General features: G+C 35.0%; 2 protein-coding genes across 2 annotated transcripts; both read right to left on the bottom strand.

Moving 5' to 3' along the window:
* Window positions 1-1,778: 1,778 nt before the first annotated feature.
* LOC123538638 (uncharacterized) lies at window positions 1,779-4,794 on the bottom strand. The gene is made up of 2 exons (XM_053530574.1): window positions 4,571-4,794; window positions 1,779-3,448 (listed from the first exon to the last, which is right to left on the bottom strand). The coding sequence occupies exons 1-2, from the start codon at window positions 4,678-4,680 to the stop codon at window positions 2,116-2,118; spliced, it is 1,443 nt and encodes a 480-aa protein (XP_053386549.1). The 5' UTR covers window positions 4,681-4,794; the 3' UTR covers window positions 1,779-2,115.
* A 12,831-nt stretch (window positions 4,795-17,625) lies between these two features.
* Window positions 17,626-20,459, bottom strand: LOC123537750 (uncharacterized). Its single transcript, XM_053529755.1, has 2 exons — window positions 20,119-20,459; window positions 17,626-18,952 (listed from the first exon to the last, which is right to left on the bottom strand). Exons 1-2 carry the CDS (start codon window positions 20,457-20,459, stop codon window positions 17,626-17,628), a joined length of 1,668 nt encoding a protein of 555 aa, XP_053385730.1.
* Window positions 20,460-24,299: the final 3,840 nt, after the last annotated feature.

The raw sequence follows: 24,299 nt of genomic DNA, 5'->3' as shown, positions 1-24,299 counted from the left end.
GTAAACAAAAATGAAAATCATTTGTTTCAACATTGCAACACAATATTTTTATGGGAAGATTTTATAATTAGCTACTAAAAATGTTATAAAATGTTATGTCTTTTTGAAGTTAGATTTTTTTATAGTTTTTATCTTAACTAAACGCTGATGAAAATTGTTGAGGAGGCGATTACGTGTTACATGTCAATAAGATAAGTGCTTAAAGTTCAGGTTAAATATTTTATGCCGGAAAAATTTTTGGGCCGAAAGGTCCGTTTAATAACCATATCAGCCCAATTATCTCGAGCGCACTGATTTTAGCCAGGTTGATTTATGTACGTTAATTTAAGTTTTTACTTTTTTAAGCAAAATAATGTACTTAAGTCAATTAACAAACTTAGATATTTTCATGAAATCGGGGAGGGTCGTACGTTCAAGCATCACTAGGGTTTGAATTATTTTCTGTAAGGACTAAATACTGTCGATTTGCGCCAGGGTTGGTGGTTTTATCCGGGTGGTCGCCTGTAATAATAACGATGCTTTGAGGGACACAAGGGTCTTTCTAAATGAGAAAGCATTTGAAATTAGTTGGTAATTTAATTAGAAACAAACAAAAATATAACTAAAACTAAAATATGTTGAATGAAGTTCCATTATAAGTTACATGTATGATATTTGCAATCATTTTTACATGATATTTTTCATAATGTTACGAGATGCTGCTGATTTATCGGAATGGGTGCCGTCTGTTAAATTTCATCAGGAATATGTTACATACTTTCCGTCAAAGATCAACTATGAATTAATAAATATCGCGAAAACTCAGATCCGTATATAATCTAAAACTGGTGTCCTTGATACAGTTACTGAGTAACCTCCGCGGTTCACTTGGTAGTCTCACCCTACCTTATGTTTTTACATGGTGAGCATGCAACAGTATCATTGTATCATATGTTTCAAGTAAAAGATGGCTTAAGCTTTCAGGAACTTTATTAAAACATTCAAAGCATTTATAAGTGTTTATTAAATGACATGAAAAAAGTGCATTCTTCAGGGATCATATAAAATTCTAAAATTACCCAAAACTTCACAGGAACCTTCATACAAATTTGAAGTACAAATATACAAACAAATCTACGCCAGTTATTTGCCAAGTACGTTTTCAGGAACTTTATATGAAAAAAAAAATTCTATCTCTGTCATTTTTTTCCATACGTTTAATAAATTCCTTACTTTCCTCTGGACAGAAGAATGATCCACACTTTAATGTTCTCAAATTTAAATGATTTGTTTGTCAACATCCACAAATGTTTGTTTAAAGAAAAAGACAACAAAATGTTCCATCGGTGTATTGGCCCTGTTTAGTTCTGACAGTGAAGACTAACACTAGCGCATCAAGAAGCACTTTACGGGACATTAAAATATTTTTTGTGGTCCCAAGGCCTAACAGACGTTGATATATCCAGCAAAATATTACCTGTACAATTTTTATTTGTTCTGCATGCCGTTACGTTTCCCTGTAAAATATCACTTTTGGAAAAATCAATATATTGAATATCTACATTACCAAATGATAACTAAAAACATAATATATACAGAATAAAACTTAGACCGTATGCAATAACCCCTCACATGTAAAATTAAAAAATAAACATTCGTAGGCAATACAGACAAAAGAAATGGTATCAAATACAAAGGTCTCCCTGATCTCCCTGTATATAACGAGGAGGAATGATAAGTGCCAAAGCTTTTAAAAGTTTACAAAGTATCGTGTACGATGCAACCAGTCTTTCAACAAACACATGTAATATTATTTATTCACTGCATGCAAAGATAAGACATTAATGATAAATGTGCATATACATGTTTCTATTTTCTATAGAATGAATACGCCTGTATTCCATTTGAGCCACTTCCTACTATAAATCTATCTTTTTTCTTCGAATGCTAGGACCAGAGGACTTTGTATCTGTAGAAACAAGCCAATTATCTTTCAACTGCTTTGTTGTTAGCCGTTATTTGAACTAAAATCGCAAACTAATATGATGTCACCAGAAAGGACGCAAACGTCCTTTGTTCCTAGTGACATGGGTCACTAAATGTCCAAAGCAAAAATAAGTGTGCTGATATATGTTTCTATTTTCTAGATAACGAGTACACCTGTATTTCATTTGAGCAGTTTCCTACTATAAGTCTGTAATTTTCTTTATTAAACGCTAGGGCCAGAGGACGTAGTATCTCTAGAAACAGACCAATTTTCTTTCCACTGCTGTCAATTTGTAAGACGTTATTCGACTCGTAATCACTAAGTAATATGATGTCACCAGGAAGAACGCAAACGTCCCTTGGTTCCTCCAAATATGGGTCTGTAAATATCCAAACCGCTTGGCCGTGTTTGGTCAATGCTTTCAGTTCTTTGTCCCGCCTATCGGTGACAAACATCACATCATTGGATGCGCTGAATGATAATTTTGTTGCGAACTGAAACAATGTAATGTCATATTCGTTTTTTTCGTATGTTCTCAACAACACTCCCGATTTCGTATAAACAGAAACTTGATTTTTGTTACAAACAAATAAAGCATCTTGCTTTGCATCGTAGGAAACCGATGATGCTTGTCCATTAATATCAAATGTGGTTCCGGGTTTCATTTTTACCCCAACATCTACAAAAAGTACTTTGTAGTTGTAACATTGACTGCATAGAACTGTAGCAACTTCGTTTGGCCCTACTTTGCATGTCGAATACGGTTTTCCCCGAACATCAATACGACGCTCGACTGCGTAGGTTTCGTTCAGTTTCTTCAATTGTGAATTTGTATTATCTGCAATCACCAGTGTCCCGTCATCCATCACACATATCCCAGTTATTTCGCAATATTTTGGGTTAATAAGGAATCTTCCATATAATGATGCATCGTATTTCTTCACAACTTGAGCTACCTCATCAGACGACTGCACGAAACCAAGAGAAGTAAGGTTCCTTTTAATCTCGTGATTCAACACGAATTTGAACTCTTCAGTTGTCTTTCCGGCAGACAGGTCGTTCAAGAGTGCTTCACAATCTTTTATCAACTCTTTACTTGTTTTAACATTCATAAACAACTGGCATTCGTTTTTGTCTAACAAGTTTTGCACACTGGCTGTCGCTGTTGAAATGACATTTTCCAGCACATTTAAATTGTATTCAATTTTGTTCTTGCATCTTTGGTGCTGCGAACAAATTTGCTCCTTTGAAGTTTTAGAAAGCTCATTGATCTTTCGAATGAGCTCCGTTTCGAAGGCATCTATGTCTTCTAACAATTCATCCTTCTGCTGATCAACGTTTCTAAGTTTATCTTTCCTTGTGTTTCTTTCCTTTTCCATCCTTGTTAGTACATTCTGCAGCGAAGTTTTGGTGTCTGTATACACCTTACTGTCCTGTATGCCTTTAGCTATGTCCGGCAGAGATTCAACATGTTCACACGCCCTGCAAATGAATTTATAAATATATTTATTTCTTCACGCTGAAACAAATATGTACACAACAAAACATGTTCTTAGTTTAGAATAAGAAACACTTTTGGCTTGAAGGTGCATTGTTGTTGGGTACTACAAATTTTTACTACAACCGCATTTGAAAAAGATATTTTTGCTAACACTGTATAGAATATACGTTAGAAAGGCAGACTGCTATATTGTTTCGTTATCTTGAATACAACGGACGCAAATTGATACGAAGTAGAGTACATTTTAGAGTCAATAAAATAAGATTAAGATAGGATAAGATCTGATGTTATCTACCATCGTCTTTGCAACTAATCAGGTGTTCAATAATCGACTTGTACCAAAAGCTATTTTTTATCAATTTTTTTTTATTATTTCAAACTGTAAGTTAATTTTAAACGGTTACAATTATATTGAATCGGTTATGCAGGGGTGAACAAGGACAAGCGAAAGCTTTATATAATTTGTTAATTTATATTCACTAGAAAGCAAAAGAACGTTTATTTTCGTACTAAAATCTTAAAGGACGTTTTTTTTTTTCGCGAGATTGTACGCAACAGTCTGGCTTCATTCACGAGAGAAACATGAGCAAAAAGCGTCTTCGAAAAGTCTTTGAATAGTGGTTACTTTAATTAAAAATCAACAACAACAACAGCAACAACAACAACAAGAACAACAACAACAAAACATTGAATTATAGTTTAAACTATTTTTTTTCTGATGGTAACGACCGGAACTGAATCCACTCGACTGCATGTTTTATTTTCATGGCTAACGATATTTAAGAAAACAAACAACAACAACAAAACAAAAACAAGGAGCTGTAAATTTATCGGACTGAAAGTGGGCGGGTCCTTTTGGCTGTTATATTTAAATGTTGAAAGATTCGACATCCATACCTTTATTTTGATGGAAAGAAAACCACTTATTTTTGTTGCAAGCTACCATAAAAATGTAAATTAAGCATTGATTAATATTTTATACATTTATAAATCCGGGTATAAACCACATTGAACCGTTATTGCAAACATCCAATAATCGATAGCGCCATACGGTTTTTACCTGTATAAATGTACATACATCTTCATTGTAAAAACAAACAAACCTGTGTTTAATTGCGACGCAAGCAGAGCAACACACTTTGTCGTGATCTTTACAAAACATATCAATCAACTTTCCATTGTGCACTGAACACCTCTCCGTCGGCATGTTCATTTCAGTTGTTTCGTTTGTACTCCGTCCACTCTGTCTGGTCTTATCTAAAACCTGGTGAGATCTTAACGCCGGAAATTTGTTATGTTCTAGCAGACACTGAGCACAAAAATGCGATCAACACACAGAATTTATCCGCTTCTTTTGTTCTTCCGGACTCCGAGCAAGGAGTACAAGAAGTGTTTAAAATCTCCTCTGAACTCGTTTCAACGTTTTGTTCGGTCGCCATTTTGTGGTGGTATTGATTTGTAATTTGCAATGCTCACTTGAAAGCGCAGGCGTTTTAAAAACTCTACATTTAAACTGTCTTGTTACATATCGCCTTACGTATGGAAAACTGCTAGAACTATATTCTTATATTACATGGTTTTCAGAAAATTATCGAAAATTAGGGTGAAACATATCACTGTGGACAATATCAAATATATTTTTCCCTTGAAAGAAACTACCGAATGGGTAAATTTCGTCAGAACATGAAATAAAAAGATAAATTGTTTATTTTACATGTAAGCTTTTATATATTTCAATCTTACACTAAAATAAACAAATATCCTCTATATATTAAAGAAAGGTCACTAAATTTTAGTTAAATGTTCATCCGTCCCGTCGATTGATAAATATATCTGTTGTGAGTATAACCCAAATTATCCATTAATGTGGCTGAAATGTTTTATATCTTTTTGTGTAAAAGATGTATGCACATATAATAATTAAGCCAGTACCTCAAACAACATATGTAACCATGAAGCCAGAACCTTAAAAAACATGTGACCATGAAGTCAGTACCTCAAAAAATACATGTCATTAAGCCAGTACCTCAAAACATGTGATCATGAAGCCAGTACCTCAAAAAGCATATGTAATCATGAACCGAGTACCTCAAAAAGCATATGTTATCAAGAATTCAGTACCTCAAAAACATATGTAATTATGAAACCTGTACCGAAAAGAACATATGTTATAATGAAACCATTTCCTTAAAACATACGTAATCATGAAACCAGTGTCTCCAAACGCATATTTAATCATGAAGCCAGTACCTCACAAACATACGTAATCATGAAGTCAGTATCTCAAAAAACACATGTAATCTTGAAGCCAGTACCACAAAAACAAATGTAATGATGAAGCCAGTACATCCAAAATTATATGTTATCATGGTTGCAGTACCTCAAAAACATATGTAATCATGATACCAGTATCTCAAAAACGTACGTAATCATGACACCAGTAACTTGAAAAACACATGTTATGATGAAGCCAGTACCTCCAAAAATATATGTAATCATGAAGCCAGTACCTCAAATAACATATAGTATTATGAAGCCAGTACGTTAAAAATATATGTAATCATGAAGCCAGCACCTGATAAACAGGTCACATCAGATGATACCAGTACCTTATAAACATGTGTTGTCATGAAGCCAGTACCTCATAAACATATGTTTTTTATGAAGCCAGTACCTCAAAACATATATTTTATGAAGCCAGTACTTTAGAAATACATGATATCATGAAGCCAGTGCCTCATAAAGATAAATATTATCATGAAGTCAGTACCTTATAAGCATACCGGTATGTTGTCATGAAGCCAGTACCTTATAAACATATGTTATCATGTAGCCGGTACCTCGTATACATATGTTATCATTAAGACAGTACCTGGTAAACATATGTTATCATGAAGCCAGTACCCCTTATACATATGTTATCATTAAGACAGTACCTGGTAAACATATGTTATCATGAAGCCAGTACCCCGTATACATATGTTATCATTAAGACAGTACCTGGTAAACATATGTTATCATGAAACCATTACCCCATATACATATGCTATCATTAAGACAGTACCTGGAAAACATATGTTATCATGAAACCAGTACATGTACCTCATAAATATGTTATTATCTGCATGATCCTCATCATCTTAAAGTCCAATAAAGCTTTTAATTTTATGTTAAAACAAATAAACCAGCTGTCCAAATAGATGTTATGCATAATTATATGGTTAGAAAAGCAATGATTTTAATAATGCACATGAACTTTTACAGTAAGAGTCTTAAAGGGAGGTAATAAATTAATTAATTCTATACAACTTTTCTACCATGCCAGTCAATATCCATACCTTTGACAAATGTTAAAGAAAACAGTTATCGAAACTAGAATTTAACCAGAAATTAGTATATTTTATTTTGAAAACAAAAATGTGGCAGCTACATCATAAACAAAGGCAATATGTCCCTTTAACGTCAAATCTAAACTAGACAGTGGTTATTTTGTTATGACAACTCGCAAATGCTTTAAACTCTCCTGAGTAAAGCTCAAGATATCATGCAGGTACACAAAAGGTCAGGGATCTTGCCATTCCCTTCCCCAATTGACCGGAATGATGTACATATACACATTTGGCATTTGTTACTTGTTATCGGGGAATACGGCTTTTGTACCGACAATGGCCTATTATAAAATAAAATGTAAATTTTTTCTTGATATAAAATTGATTCACTCATATTAAATAATTATCGTGTTTTCTTAGACCTACTTAACTGATAGACTATCCTAAATGATTAAAACTGTTGATTTTATTCGTGTAAACATGATTTGTACTGAAAAAGACAAATTCTATAATTTGGTTATTAAGATGAATTGTAGGACCCCAAAATGTAATAATGGTTACACATATGAAAATAGTTGCAAATGTGAAACTTTTGTGTTACATATATCAAAACATTTCAAAAACGTGTAACATAGTTGCTCTAAATGTAAGAATGACGCTGATCATATACAATATATGTCATAAAAAGCGTTACAAATGTAAAAACATGACATATGTGACCAGCCTCATTTTTACTTTTAGAACAACTAGGTTTCATGTTTGTGGAATGCATTCTTAAAACAAACCATTACTTCAATTATAGAGCCGTGATACTAAATACAAACAAATGTCTTGTTAGAGATTTAGAAAGTTTGAAATAAAAAGCCTTTTTTTGGAGGTGTTTGTCACGTTTTTTATTCATAGTTAACGTATTTTTGGCAATTATACACTATAAAGTCATAAATACTTAACCTTTTGACTTGCACGATTTTATCTGACAATTGAAACGTATATCACGTTTATTCTACAATACTTAAAGACTTGAAACAATATATGATTAATCGTCCATTCTCCTATGAAATATTAATGATTTTAACCTTTTTAAGATCAGATTGTTTTAAAATGCACTGCCAATTATTGAATTCAAACCACGATACGTCGCACTTTTACTAATATATTAGAGGACGTGGAGTCACCTAGTACTTTTACTTTCGTTTATAGCTGTCCCAACTGAGTCTCTAGGTGGGAAATGGGACTTGGGGCATTATACGTCAGGTAGACTTGTGATAAGTCAATCGAACCCCGAGTAAATTGAGTAATTAAAACAACAAAAACAATAGATGGCCTAAACTCACGCTGTATCAAACAAATACTTTGTACTTTGCAAAGCAAGCTGCATAAGTGAAATAATAATTAAGGTGATTATGCACATTTGATGAAACGGAAGTCATGACATGATGTCATTATTCCGGATAAAACAGGATAAATCTTGAACCCGGTGTACGGAAAGGAGAACCATTCTATGTATATGTCTCATGCTGTATGTACTTTTATAACAGTACTTTCTTTCAAAATTGTTGACACATGAAATGATTTCACATGATACCTTCAAATGCAGATTTTCGGACCTTTTAGATTATAGACACATGTCGTAAAAACATGCACACAAGCCTATATTTTTCACTGGAATACATGAAGCATAAAAATTATAATGTGTTGTATGAATATATATTTTTTTATGTGTTCATTATTTCTTTGTTGATAAACCTGCCTGTTATGTTATGTTTTAGAATACGGTTAGTAAATTTTCAGTGTCGGAAAGCTTTACATCCCTTTATTAATAGTATCATTATTGTTTTTATCATCACATAATTGACCCCACTTTATTATTTAAAGGTTATTTGTATAGGTCGACTTGTTTTCTTTTATAAATTGTTTTCTCATATTCTCATCATTTATCAGGTGATTGTAAGTATATTTCAGTGTAATTTTGTAAAATTTGATAAACTGATTAGATTTAGAAATAAATGCTACTGTAATAAAAAATCTGCAATGTAATTGCCATAAAGAATAATTTTATATCCTATATACATTATTTCTGTGTCATTGATATTGAATTTAACTGGTTTACCTCGGGGAAAACTGCAAACATTTCGCATTTAAGAAAATCATATTTCTAAAACTTTCCATGTTTATAAGGTACTAGTGACTGCTAATCCTGATTTTCACTGGTGAGTTGGCTTTGTTGCATTTAAAGTTTAATCATGTGTAGGTTTGCCATATTCTATAATTTGTTCACACAAAAGTACCCATGTATCACTGGCTGTTAAATTAATTGCCATTAAATTTCTCACTTCATTGTTAGATTTTTAGTGAGATGAAATATCAATCTATTCTTCTAGGAAAAGACTTCCACAGCATTTTAAGGTTGGGATGTATTTAAAGAACTTCCTTGAGTGAACTAGCCTTAATTTGTTGATTTGCCCCAAATATTTACAGTCTGGATTTCAGGAAATACCACAATATGTGTCAGATGATTTTTTGTTTTGCAGCTGTGTGTAAGAGTTTCAGAGCACAAATTCATTATTTGTTAAGGTCATTAGATACCACTGTTCTTGTACCAGTGTATAAAATTTATACATTGTATATAACTTACATATTTTCAAGTCATTTTTGTTTTTTATGTGTTGTAAATACTGTATTAAATCATGGCATTGATAAATTCAGAAGTTAACTTACCTTAAAGTTGTTCTGTTTTTTATATTATTTTTGAAATATTGTTTTAATTATGTAAAATTAAACAGTGAAAAATATATAATGTTTGTTGCTTTTTGTTTTGTATGTAATAATTTTGCCTGAAATAACTGTAGAAAAGTTATACAAAGTATTTATAAATTTTGAAATTAAATACCGTTTTGTAAATGTTAAACCCTAACCCTGCTAAATTTCTAAAATGAACTTGTCCATCTTTCAATTTGGACAGTACCATTAACTGTTAAAAGGGGTGCTTACCAAAAATATACCGACTGAATGGCGACCAGTGCAGATCATGATCAGACTGCAGACTGCACAGATGTACTGGCTGATCATGATCTGCACTGGCCGCAAAGGCAGACTCAATCATGTCCAGCATAATACGGGTTGATTACCAGTCACTTCTAGGCTCTTAATGAGATCATGATTTCTGGTAATGATTTTACCATTCATGTACCCAGACAGGCTGGAGACTGGATTTGCTTCAGATTGGAACAGTTGTTCCTTATCATCAACAATTGTTCCACATCATCGCTCACATTTGAAATAAGGTCCATAGCTATCACCAATATTTTATCCTTGGAATCAATCAAAAGTGAAAGTTTTGATGCTCTTCCATCCTTGGAATCAATCACAGGTGAAAGTTTTGATGCTCTTCAACTCTGTTATTAATGAATCGGATTCAAACTGTTGCTCCACATCATCACCCACATCTATCATATATTTTTTCATTATCCAGCATCATAATAGTAAAGTGCATAGATAGTGTGCTCAGACAACTCTTAGTTTATTCCAGTCATTTTATCTCTCCTGGCCATAAAGTGCTCTAAGTGAGCTTATAGGAATATTTGATCCATACTCTGTCTACTATTTCTATAAAGAACTTCAAAAACACGAAGCCAGTTCCACATGATTAGGTTTTAGGTATTCAAAGTTTATGGAGAGCTATCCTACTGCACCTGGTGTCTGCATCGGCTTCCTTTCGTGTCTACACCTTGGTTAAAGTTTTGATGCACTTTATCTCTGTAATTACATGATGGATTTGCTTCAAACATGAAATAGTTATTCCTCATCATGGTACAGGGGCATAACTCTCGCACCAATATTTAATAAATTTTCCCCCGTTTTGCTTAGAATTTCAGCTCAGTCATGATGCACTTTCGCTGTATCTCAGTTATTATGCCCCCCTTCGAAGAAGGTAGGGTATATTGTTTTGCAGATGTCGGTCGGTCAGTAGGTCTGTCTGTCCGTAGACCAATCCATTTCCGGATGATAACTCAAGAACGCTTGGGCCTAGGATCATGAAAGTTGATAGGGTGGTTGTTCATGACCAGCAGATGACCACTATTGATTTTGAGGTCAAAGGTCAAGGTCACAGTGACCCAGAACTGTTAAACAGTTTCTGGATGATAACTCAAGAATGCTTGGGTCTAGGATCATGAAAGTTGATAGGGAGGTTGATCATGTCCAGCAAATGACCCCTATAGATTTTGAGATCAGTAAGTGAAAGGTCAAGGTCACACTGACCCAGAACAATTAAATGGTTTCCGAATGATAACTCAAAAACGCTTCGGCCTAGGATCATGAAAGTTGATAGGAAGATTGATCATGACCAGCAGATGACTCTTATTGATAATGAGGTCAGTAGGTCAAAGGTCAAGGTCACAGTGACCCGGAACCGTTAAATGGTCTCCGTATGATAACTCAAGAACGCTTGGGCCTAGGATCATGAAAAATGATAGGGAGGTTGGTCATGACCAGCAGATGTCTCCTATTTATTTTGAGGTCAGTAGGTCAAAGGTCAAGGTCACAGTGACCCGGAACAGTTAAACCGTTTCTGGACGATTACTTGAGAACGCTCTGGCCTAGGGGCATGAAAGTTGATAGGGAATTTGATCATGACCAGCAAATGACCACTATATATCTTTTGAGATCAGTAGGTCAAAGATCAAGGTAACAGTGACCCGGAACAATTAAACCATTTCCGGGCGATAACTTGAGAACACTTGGGCCTAGGGTCAGGAAACTTTATAGGGATGTTGATCTTGACAAGCAGATGACTGCTATTGATTTTGAGGTCAAAGGTCAAGGCCACAGTGACCCGGAACAGTTTTTGGATGATAACTTGAGAATGATTGGGCCTCTAAGATCACGAAACTTTATGTTAATTTTGATGCATTTTCACTCTGTTATTACAAAAGTGATTTTGAACTTAAAATTATTGTTCCACATCACCACCCACATCATTTGAACAAAGGGCTATAACACTGGCACAAATGTTTTATGAATTGTACCCCTTTTTACTTAAATTTTCAGGTGCACTTTCTCTGTTATTACCAAAATAATTGTTCCGCAGCATCACCCACATAATATGAGATAAGGGCCATAACTCATGCACCAATTTTTCATGAATTATACCCCCCTTTTTATTTAGAATTATGTCTCCCACCACACAGTGGTGCGGAGACATATTGATTTTCTCCTGTCTGTGTGTGTCTGTCTGTTTGTCACAAAGCTTGTCCGCACTCTAAGTCGAACATGTCTCATCCGATCTTCACCAAACTTGAACAAAATGTGTAGGCCAATAAGTCCTCGGCCAAGTTCGATAACTAGCCAAATCGGCACAGGCACTTCGGAATTATGGCCCTTGACCATAATTACTGAGCCATTCATCCTAATCACCTAGACTCATAAAAATGCTGAACCATTCATCCTAAAACTTGCTCTAAAAATTACTGAACTATTCATCCTAGTCCACCTAGACTCACTAAACACTGAAACATTCATCCCAAAACTGTACTTTACTTTTTTACTATTCAGATGATTAGGCAGTTGTGCGAGACATGCGCTTTTCTCAAAAGCAGCTCTAGTTTCAGTTTAATTTTGGTGCTTTTATGCCATATTTCTGTTGTTACTAAATGAATTTGATTTAAACTTAAAATCGTTGTTCCAGATCATCACACACATCATATGACACAATGTCCATAATACTGGCAGCAATATGTTATGAGTAATGCCCGATTTTAACTAAGAATTTTAGGCTCGCCTGCTAAGCTTTATAGGGAGAGCGCAGATTCAGTGGGGTCACGGGTTTGATCCCCGAGACAATGCATATGTTCTCCTTGATGATTTAATGAAATACATTGTGTCTGAAATCATTCTTATTCCATCTCTGATTCATGTGGGGAAGTTGGCAGTTACTTGCAGAGAACAGGTTTGTACTGGAACAGAATCCAAGAACACTGGTTAAGTTAACTGCCTGCCGTTACATAAATGAAATACTGTTGAAAAATGGTGTTTAACGTTTAACAATCAAACAAAACTTAGAATTTCAGGTTCAAGTTGTGATGCACTTTTGCACTATCTCAGTTTGTACTAAATTGATTTGATTCAAACTTGAAATTGTTGTTCCACATTATTAACCACATGATATGACTCGTGGTGCAGAAATATTTCATGAACAATGCCCCTTTTTTTAGCTCACCTGAGCACAAAGTGCTCATGGTGAGCTATTGTGATCACGCTGTGGTCGTCGTGCGTGCGTGCGTCCGTCAAGTCGTCCGTCATCAACAATTGTGTTTAAACGACATCTCCTCCAAAACCACTAAATGGCTTTTGATGAATGCAATTCAAACATGTTATGGGAAAAAGATATGTTCATATAGATTTGCAATTCATGTCTCTTTTTACTCATAAGTATGTTTTTATCATTAAGGATGAGATATGAAACTTGGCCTAGATGTTCCTTGGATTGTCCTCCACCAAAGTTGTTCAAACGGTTCTGCTTGGTTGCACATAGGGAACGCCAGAGCTAAAAATAGAAAATTCTTCAAACGACATCTCCTAATATAAACCGATGAGCCGATTTTGAAATGGTCACCCTCCACCAAGATTGTTCAAATTTTAACGACTTGTCAAAAAACATGGTCACTTTTCTCTATATGTTTATACAGGAAACTTTAAAAATCTTCTTGTGTGAGACTACTTGCCTGAAAAAACATGGCCGCCAGGGGGCGTGGTCACTTTTTCCTATATGTATAATAGTGGAAACTTTAAAAATCTTCTTGTGTGAAACTGCTTGCCTGATTTTAAAATAATTTTACACAATGGTTCTTGTGTGACCTTCTACCAAGATTGTTCAAATTATTTTGAGTCGTCAAAATGGCTGCTAGGGAGCGGGGTATTAATGTTTTACAAACATATATATAACTTCCATGTACTGTACAGTGCATAACACATGTTTGAAAATTATACCTAGGTATCCCAGTATATAGACTCTTTTTATTTGACTGCAGGGTCATCACTGAGCGTTTGTTCTGCAAACCTTGTTAGAGTTATACATTTAAATGAGCACAATTGAGTTCATCTCTGTTTGTCTGTCTGTCTGTCCGTCTGTCTATTCTTATGATTTAGTTAGAAAGATTGGAGCAGGAATAATACCAGTGTTTGTTATGTCATAACATAAACTACTCTTGTTTGAAAAATGAGAGGAACTCAGAGAGACAAAGGATTGACTAATATAACTTGTGTATTCAGGTATATATGTAATCATGAACGTTATTTACACATCGAAGTCATGTTGTATTGTCCGTAAGTATTGACCTGGCACTCTTGAATATTCCGTATGTTTCCGTAAATTAATTTTCGGTGCCCGAACACAATATAACTATTGAAAAGCCAATTATATACCATCATTTATAATGTGCAGATACACGGGAGGGGATCCAACATATGTATTCCTAAATGGGCACCGCTTAAAATCATATGTTGTGCTTCCGGTAGTACATATGTGGTAAACATTTCGCAGATAAATACGTGAGATTTTTATTTGTGATTGAATATTGTGAAAATGACATTGTTTTGCCAAAAAATCGCGATGCAGTGCAACCGAGTATACATTAACTAGCACGTAAGTGCATTTACCTCAACTGTATTTCTAGAAATGACAGAGAAAAACGTATCCTCCGTGAAGCGGTATGACTGAAAATTAGCAACATTTTTTATCAACAGATGAAAATATGTTGTTTAGTTGCCCTGCGCCTGCTTAATTTTGCCCTCGCAACCTTCCGTATGCTAAACCCCATCCAGAAGAAAAAATATTTAGCGATCACTTTGCTAGTAAAATATTTTTGGGCGAAAAACCGAATGGGATACATATGTTGTGCATGGGCTACATATGTGGTCGTTAGACTTTTTAGAACTCCACAGATCTTGAGCTTAAATGATACCTGGATAAAGAAACGAACAGGAAATACGTACCAAGTATATGTCACATCAGTTCAAAAATTATATACATGAAAGGGATAACTTATAAACGAGCACAGTTTTAAGCTTATATTAGATGTTGTAGAACATTTTCACTTAGGAGTCAACGCATCTCTCCTAAATCCGAAGGCGTTATTGTGTTGACCTGTGAATGTCGGAAATATGCATGTATTGTTTGCTGTATAGTATATTAGTTGCCGATACGGTCTGCGTAATTATATGTTCTTGAACCTAGTGTTCTTTTCATGTTTGCTTTACCCGTTCATGTGCGCCTCTCTATATATCTTCGGCGGTATTATGCATCGTTAACTGTGGAAATTGTCTGTCCGTGAACTGAGTTATAGAGCAAAATATCTGTCTCGGCAAACGGACTCAAACATAAAATGTAATAAATACTTTACGGTCGGGGTGTTTCAGGAGGTATTTTGGTTTGCCCGATACAGAACTACTGGCCCAGCCTCTCAACTACATGTACATATGATATTGTGGACCTGGCACTTACTTGTGTAAGACTGCCTTGTTACATGTATACCGCAACTCCACATTCTAGGCATATCATAGTTTGTGGAAATATAGGAGGGAGGATAAACTGCAAGGTACTCGGTCATATAATCAGAACATAGCTGCGTCTGATAGGTAACTTAATCAAATTAAGGACCCAGGACATATTTCATAATTTAATGACCATGCTCAGTTATATTTACACAATTTTTGACCGAGATCCTTGCAGTATATCCTCCCTCCTATATTGCCACAAACTATACAGGTCTAGCTTGCGATGTTACTGCGTAGTTCAACACAAGTAAGTGCCAGGTCCACAATATCTTATGTATTGGAGCGGCCGTGCAAATAGTTTTGTATCGGGCAAACCAAAATTACTTCCTGAATTGAAATCCCATACCCTAAAGTATTTATTACATTTAATTTTCGAGTCCGTTGCCCGAGACACAGATATTTGGCTCTATAACACAGTTCACGTACATGATTCAAAGACAGACAATTTCCACAGTTAACGATGCAAAATACCGCCGAAGATATATATATATATATATATATATATATATATATATATATATATATATATATATATATATATATATATATAGAGAGAGAGAGAGAGAGAGAGAGAGAGGCGCACATGAACGAGTAAAACAAACACGAAAAGAACACTAGGTTCAATAACATATAATTACGCAGACCGTATCGGCAGCTATATGCTATAAACCAAACTATACATGCATATTTCCGACATTCACAAGTCAACACACATAAGCAACACATAAATGCCTTCGGATTTAGGAGAGATGCGTTGACTCCTTAGTGGAAATGTTCTATAGCATCATATGTAAGCTTAAAGCTGTGCTCGTTTCTAATTTATTATCCCTTTAATATACATTTATATAATTTTTGGAATAATGTGACGTATACTTGGCAAGTATTTCCTGTTCGTTTCTTTACCCAGGTGCCATTTAAGCTCAGGATCTGTGGAGTTCTAAAAAGTCAAATGCACCACATATGTAGCCCATGCACAACATATGTATCCCATTCGGTTTTACGCCCCAAAACATTTTTCTAGCAAAGTGATCACCATAATTTTCTTTTTCTGGGTGGGGTTTTGCATACGGAAGGTTTCGAGGGCAAAATTTAAGCAAGCGCAGGGCAATTACAACATATTTCCATCTCTTGATAAAAATGTTGCTAATTTTCAGTCATACCGCTTCACGGAGGATAAGTTTTTCTCTGTCATTTCTACAAATACAGGTAAGGTAATTGCACTTACGTGCTTGCTAATGTATACTCGGTTGCACTGCATCGCAATATTTTGGCAAAACAATGCCATTTCTGCAAAATTCAATCACAAATAAAAACTTCACCTGTTTTTCTGCTAAATTTTTACCACATATGTACTACCGGAAGCACAACATATGAATTTAAGCGGTGCCCATTTGGGAATACATATGTTGGATCCCCTCCCGTGAGATATAGCTGTGCGGACGAAACGTTTTACCATTAACCTCAGGGTTGTGTGTTCGAGTACTTTGTCTGACCAAATTGTTTTTTGTTTTTTTTAATTTTATCTGCAAAATTAACAGACGGAAAACTTGTCACACTTATGATTTATCAACTTACTCTGCTATCCATCAACATTCTACATACATATTACCGTCATACAAAATGTTGTTTAAAATCTTCAGGATCGGACAAGTATTCGTTCATTCAACGGACAATTCAAAGACATGTTGTTAACGACACAAAATAAAATGTTTCATAAAATAATATAATATAGATACAAATACAAACACACGGAATTATATCTAAAAAATATGGTTAGAAATGAATGATTCGAACCCATGGTAACGTGTTCCCAAGTCGGAGAGTTTACCACTACATCACTGTGCCGTTGGTTATCTAAATTGATTATTTTGATAAATCTAGATATTTCCTGGACAGAAATGTCGCGTAAAATAACGAAAACGCCCGAAAATATTGGCGACGATTAATGAGTGCCAGGCCAATACTTACGGACAATAATAATTGCATTTTAGATGAAAATAATCAACAGTTTATATATTAGAAAATAGTGTGTCAAATCAAAGTAGAGAATGAAAGTGAAAATAATATTGACTCCATGTCTTTGATATCATATGACAAATTGGCTAAACCTGCTTAAACCTATACTTACTCCTATGCTTAAATAACTTCATTTTGTCGAACACAAAACTAGCTATAATATTTTGTAGAAAAATGGTTTGCCATCCCAAGCAGTCACTGTTCATTAGCATAATCTCAATAATTACCAAGTTTTGATTATGTACATAGGTACTACAAACTTATTTTCTAGATAATGTGTACACGTGTATTTCATTTGAATTGCTTCCTATTAGCAGTCTGGAGCTTTTCCTGTCAAAAGCCAAAGCGAACGGGTATTTGAAATTCTCGGAAGCTCCGAGCAACTCTCCAATCCTTTGGCCTTTCTTATCAATTTGTAACACATTGTCGGAACCTTGTCCACAAACCAAAATACATTCACCCGGCAGAACGCAAACTCCCCAAGGCTGTTTTAACTCTGGATCACTGAATGTCCAAATGATCTTACCGTCTTTGGTCAGAGCCTGCAAATTTCCAGCATCATAATTAGTAACGAACATGAACTGACTGGAAACATTGAATGCTAATTGTGCAGTTGACGTAAACAAGTTGTCACCAGATCCTTTCTTTCCGTATTGTTGTAACATCTGTCCGGATTTTGTATAAACAGATACTTGATTTCCTTGACAAACCAGCAAGGAGTCTTGTAAAACATCATAGGAAACCCCGACAGCTGAACTGTCGATATTAAATGCTGTTTTCAGTTCCATTCTTTGTCCCAAAGAAACAAATTGAATTTTTGTTTTTTCATTCAGAAATGTTGCAACTTCATTTGTACCTGTTCTGCATACTGAATACGGATTACATTCAACCTTAATATGATCTTTGACCGTGAAGCTTTTGTTCAGTCTCTTCAGTTTTGAATTTGTCCAATCGGCAATCACAAATGTTCCGTCATCCATGGTACATATACCAGTTACTTGGCAGTGCATCGGATCAATCTTGAATTTCCCATATAAGGTTGCTTTGTATTCTTTAATATCTTCTTCAGCATAAATTATACATCCCAGCGAATCCAGAGTTTCCTTCAGGCCTTGATTTAACGTAAACTCCAGTTCCTCATTTGTCCTAACTTTTGACATGTCACTCAAAAGAACTTCACAGTCCTTTATTGATACTTTGCTTGTTTTAATATTTACAAACAGATGGGCTTCATTTTTACTGGACAATTTCTGTTCGCTCGTTGTCGTTGTCGATATAACAGTATCTAGAGTATCCAAATCTGACTGTATTATTTTCTTACATCCTTCATACTTTGAAAATACTTGCTCCTTTGAACTGTCGACAAGCTCTTTTATCCTCTTGATCAGTTCTTCTTTGAAGCTGTCTACGTCTTCTAACAACTTATTCTTTTGCTTCTCAAGATCATTCAGTTTATTGTTTCTTGCTTCTCTTTTTTGTTTCATCTTAGTTAGAATATTTTGAAGTGAATGTTTGGTGTCCTTGTACTCAGCACTGTCTCGTATACCGTTTGAAATGCTAGGAATATAGTCCACATTTACACATGCCCTGAAAATGAAATAAGAAATTAATAATTGTACTAATAAATCGAAAGATGTGGCTGCAACCCACAAATATGTACACTGAAACAAATGACACAATGTATCAACAACTTTCAAATTTTCTGTTACATTTCGGCTTTGAGGACAAGGCTGTATATGTCTTAATTAGAGAAAAATTATATCTCCAAAGGGAAACACACTTGTTATAAATATTTTGTTTTCTGTTTTTTAAAGAAAAAAGGTTTTTAGAAGAAGGCCTTTTTCTCGGTGCTTCCGAGGGATCTACTTTCCAGATTTTATTTACTTCACAACAGCGGGTGTTAAGTGCTGTGTGGCGGCCGTAAAATGTCGCCCCGACTTCATCTCAGTGTTGTTATATTTTCTGGTCCTTCGGGATCATTGATTTCAACTTTAGATTTGAAGACTGAATTCTGCTTAAGCCGGTGCTAGGGGGCGTGGGCAGTGTTGCATTTTCCATTACTGCTCATGAACAGACTCAATCAAACCGAGTCTGCAATTTTCACTGTTTGCCTTGTTCTCGGTGCTTCCGAGGGATCTACTTTCCAGATTTTATTTCATATAATCATCCATAGATTTTATCAACCATGCAACTGCAGTTTGTAAATGTTGTGTGACGTCCGTAAAACGTCTTCCCATACTTGTGCTTCCATATTATATTTTATTTCTGTCATAGTTAGGCAACTTATGTTTTCCAAAAATATTTTTTCACGAAGTTTAAATGTCTAAAAGTTTCCATCATAGCGGTTCTGTGTATATTAAGCTCAGTGTTTTCTGTCTATATACTTTGATTGTTATAATTGGTTAGTTATAATGGTCAGTTTTGCAAAACATAACCCTTCTAATGCATTCAAATACATTTTACTTTACAAAACTATAAAAAATAATGTTACTCGACAAAACCATAGCGAACGTGTTGTGATATTTTCTGGTCATTCGGGTTCATGGAGTCTATTCAATACCTGTATAGAAATCCTCTTAAGCTGACGGTGCTGACGGATCTTGCACTTTTCATTACCTCTCATGAACGGACAAGAACAGACACAGCAACACCTAGTCTCGGGTTGCATTCTATGTTTTCAAAGAATCTTGTAAAAGATTTTATTAAACAAAAACTTGATCTTTATCAGTTTATTTATTTTCTCAGCTGTTTACCTGTGTTTCATAGCAATACAAGCTGCACAGCACACTTCTTCATGAACTTTACAGAACATGTCAACCAACTTTCCGTGGTGGATTGAGCATCGCTCTGTCGGCAGGCTCGTCCCAGTTTCATTTCGTTTGTTTTGTCCGGGCTTGTCTGAAATCTGGTGTGATCTTAACGCCTGGAATTTGTTATGATCCAGCAGACATTTAGCACAGAAGTATGATCCACAATCAACACAGAATTTATCCGCTTCTTTTGTACTTCCGGATTCTGAACACGGAGAACACTTGTCGAAAATCTGCTCCTGTCCTTCAGCGATAGATTTTGCGAAATCATCAACGGTCGCCATTTTGTGGGTGTCTTGATTCGTTATCTACAAGTTATCTGCTTGAAATATAACCTGATATTAATATAACTTCCCTTTTGATTATTAAGAGACACTAAATCTGAATTACCTTTCCTTGTTTGGTAAATTATTTACTAATCAATATTCGCAAATCTGTACTAATCATATGTGTTAAAATACCCGATAAATACAGTCTTTAGACTTTTAATTAAATTGATACGTAAGAAAACAGACTGATTAGATAGAAAGTATACAGCTTTCTTTGTTGTGTATTATATTCTTTATTAAAGTCTCATCCATATATATTCAAGTTAAAATAACATTATAAGACATGCACAATGTATATGGCCATTCCAATCGGTATTACAAGAGACTATTATATACATACATAAAATTATCACATGAGCTCTCATATTTTACATAGTAAATATCATTTAGATAATGCACATATATGGCACGGCAAATGTCCAATACTTACCTTGACCCAGGTTCACGTTCGAAAAAAAAGGATTGGCGATCGATATACTAGGTTTTTCGAACGTAAAACCAGGTTTTTTTGAATGCTAAGCTATATTTTCGAGCGAAAACGAAAGAGGCGTAAAATATAGTTTACGCTCGTGCATCCAGGTTTACGTCCGATAAACTAGGTTTGCCGATTGAACTAGGAATTTCGGTTGTTATCCTAAGTTCACGAGCGTGAACCTATATCTACGGGTGTAAACCTGGGTTTACGAACGTGAAATTATGTTAACAACTGTGAACTTGGGTTTACGATCATGAAAATGGGCTTACGACCGTAAACATAGGTTCTTTTGCTCGTGAACATAGGATAGTGATCGAAAAATCATAGTTTTGTTCGAGAAACCTAGTTTATCGAACGTTAACCTAGGTTCACGTTTGTAAACTATGGTTCACGGTCGTAAACCCAAGTTCACGGTCGTAAACATAGGTTCTCGTTCGTAAACATAGGTTCACGTCCGTAAACTATGGTGCACGGCAAGGCAATTATCAAATAATTACGTTCTTGGTCGGAAAACTAAGATTATCGAATACTAACCTATATTTTCAAGCGAAAACATAGGATAATGGGCGTAAACCTTAGTTTACGCTCTTGAACCCATGTTTACTTTCTATAAACTAGATTTTTCGATTGAGCAAGAACCTATGGTTTCGGGCGTGAACCTGGGTTTACGAGCGTGAACCATAGTTTATGAATGTGAACTTAAGTTTACGACCGAAAATCATAGTTTTGTTCGCGAAATCTAGTTTATCGAACGTAAACCTAGGTTCACGATTGTATACCCAAGTTCACGATCGTAAACATAGGTTCACGTTCGTAAACATAGGTTCACGTCCGTAAATTATGGTTCACGTTCGTATACATAGGTTCACAGCCATGTTCACGCCCGAAATTGATAGTTGATTTTATTATCCTAATGTATCAACCGTAAACCATGGTTTACGTTTAATAAACTAGATTTCTCAATTGAACCACGAATGTTAGTCGTTATCTTATGTTTACGGTCGTTATCCTATGTTTACGCTCGTGAACCCAGGTTCACGCTCGTGAACCATATTTTACTAACGTGAACCTATGTTTACGACAAGAAACTTTGGTTTACAAGCGCGAACCTATGTTTACGAGCATGAACTACGGTTTATGGCGTTATCCTATGTTTTTGCTGGAAAAATAGGTTAGTTTTCGAAAAAAACTTGGTTTATCGATCGTTAATCCTAGTTTTTCGACCGTGAACCTGGGTTCACGTAATTATTCGACAATTGGCGTGCCATATATAAACGTACAGATAAATTAAAAGGAAAATATTAACTCCGAAAAAAAAACAGCAACAGTGAAAATACAATATCCCTTGAAATCGTGTTCCGAAACATGTTCTAAAGTCACTGATCAACCTCAGCTAGATCGAGGATGACTTTATTAGCAGTTACTTCTTATGTTTAATAAAAAGTACTTCGCATGGTATTGCATAAAAGCAGAATGATTATTTACACAATTGTCTCCTTAGAATTAAAAAACAGGTTTTGGCTAAAATTCTTGATAGTTTGTAAATAAATAAAATAGTTTATGTTTGTCTCCGCTAGACTTGTTAAAAATATGCAGCAGAAACGTCAGCTTGTTAAAAAAGGCACTTCTCATTTCATTATACTTTCTAGTAATGCATGATTTTCAATTTCAATTGTATTGACCCTACAACATGGACAAAAAGCGTCAGTCAACAAACAGACCTTCGTATCTTCCTGTTTCATTGCGTAGCGGGGCAACTCCACACCTAAATACGCAGTGCAGGTCTATGACTCTTTGGCATAAGGCATTCGCAGTTTTTCTCTACACTATAATCATTTCTTTCTAAGTTTATTTCCACCTCTACCAGAGGTACCATTAGTAGATTTTATTCTATTGAGCAAATCAACTTTGTACTCATTAAACAATTTCAATACGTTTAACGATATCATAATTAGAGATCAGTCTTGTTAACTCAGAATAATGTGCAAGACCACAATGAAATAAATGCTGACGTACAAAGATAAACCGATTTTTACAGTTTTTAGGTCTGGTGTTTGCTAACATTACTATCCGTTTGTTTACTCTTGAAAAACTGGTTGTAGGTAAGCGGAGCGGGCCAAGTAATTAGTCACAACTTTCCATTGGCGAATAAAAACTGGACTCCAAACACCCAAATTAGGAGTATATTTGCCAACTCCAAGATAAAATCTCATTGCCCTGTTCTGGACTGCCATTATACAGGAGAAGGACTTGTGTCCCCAATGTCTGCCCAATGAGCTACTACCGGCCAAACCACGGATTCATAGTTTAATAAAAACATTGTATGGAGTTCACCTACCACTTCCGCTACGCAGATAAGCAAACTGAATGCCCGGCTAGAACTTTGACCCGCCATCTTTGCAGTAACAATAAAAATCTTAAAAAAATCACCTGATACCAAACCTAGATATCTATAGAAACTGGCATATTCGCATTGTAAGCATTTCTAAGCCCGTTTGCCAACCTTAAGAAACGCGAGGTAAATGCTCAGGCTTAAATTAAGCTTGATTCATAAATTCGCACTTTAACGGCAAACCTTAATTACGGTAATTAGCAAATGATCAAAATGTATCTCTTAATTGCCAATCAGTCGTTTCGTTGAGAAGGTCACATTTGTTTTCTTTTTGTATGTATCAAAAATATTTTTGTACCTGAAGGTGTAAAAAATATACCTGCACGTATAAAATTGATAGTATTTTAAAACTCCTTGTTTTATCTATTTACTTTTGACCAAAATGGGGAGTTATCTTATGTGGTCTGTCGATTAGCTGACTGGTTGCACCTTCATACATACCATGGTAACTATGAAGCATACTGTCATTATTTGGTACATGAAACTATGGCCGGTTATGACTGCAGCTTCAAAACGTACTGTGCAAAAGATAGATAAGCAGGACGTTATTAGCACTTGGATGTTGGCATTTTTTTTTACCTCTGACAATTAATTCTAGTTGTTTTAATGCGTGTTTTTTCCATTTTATATTTTTCAAATTTTGTTTTAATTATGTAATAACCATTTAGAAATATGAAATATGTGCTTCCATTAGTCGCTTGTCCTATATGACTGCAGAAGTATACTGAACCAAAGAGATAACCCGACATTTGGTATTTTGCAAATTAAATATATAGTAAGTACATTTCTTAAATTAAAGGGACAGTTAGATCGGTCTATCAATATTAACATATCAAAATATCAATTGTATTTAATTTCGCAAAAATATAATTTTATTCCTTTTACTACTAAAGTCACATGAAAGATGCGTTTTTAGAAAATGAATATA

Source organism: Mercenaria mercenaria, chromosome 18, assembly GCF_021730395.1.
Source record: "Mercenaria mercenaria strain notata chromosome 18, MADL_Memer_1, whole genome shotgun sequence".
Taxonomy (NCBI): domain Eukaryota; kingdom Metazoa; phylum Mollusca; class Bivalvia; order Venerida; family Veneridae; genus Mercenaria; species Mercenaria mercenaria.
The sequence above is the reverse complement of the archived record's forward strand: the minus strand, read 5'-3'. Positions and strand labels throughout refer to the sequence as shown.

Bases quoted from the DNA above. Each gene is read 5' to 3' on its own strand.
- LOC123538638 (XM_053530574.1), bottom strand. From the start codon at position 4,680: ATGAACATGCCGACGGAGAGGTGTTCAGTGCACAATGGAAAGTTGATT. The intron at 3,449-4,570 runs GTTTGTTTGTTT...ATTCATTTGCAG, and splicing joins TGCGTCGCAATTAAACACAG to GGCGTGTGAACATGTTGAAT.
- LOC123537750 (XM_053529755.1), bottom strand. From the start codon at position 20,459: ATGGCGACCGTTGATGATTTCGCAAAATCTATCGCTGAAGGACAGGAG. The intron at 18,953-20,118 runs GTAAACAGCTGA...TTTCATTTTCAG, and splicing joins TGTATTGCTATGAAACACAG to GGCATGTGTAAATGTGGACT.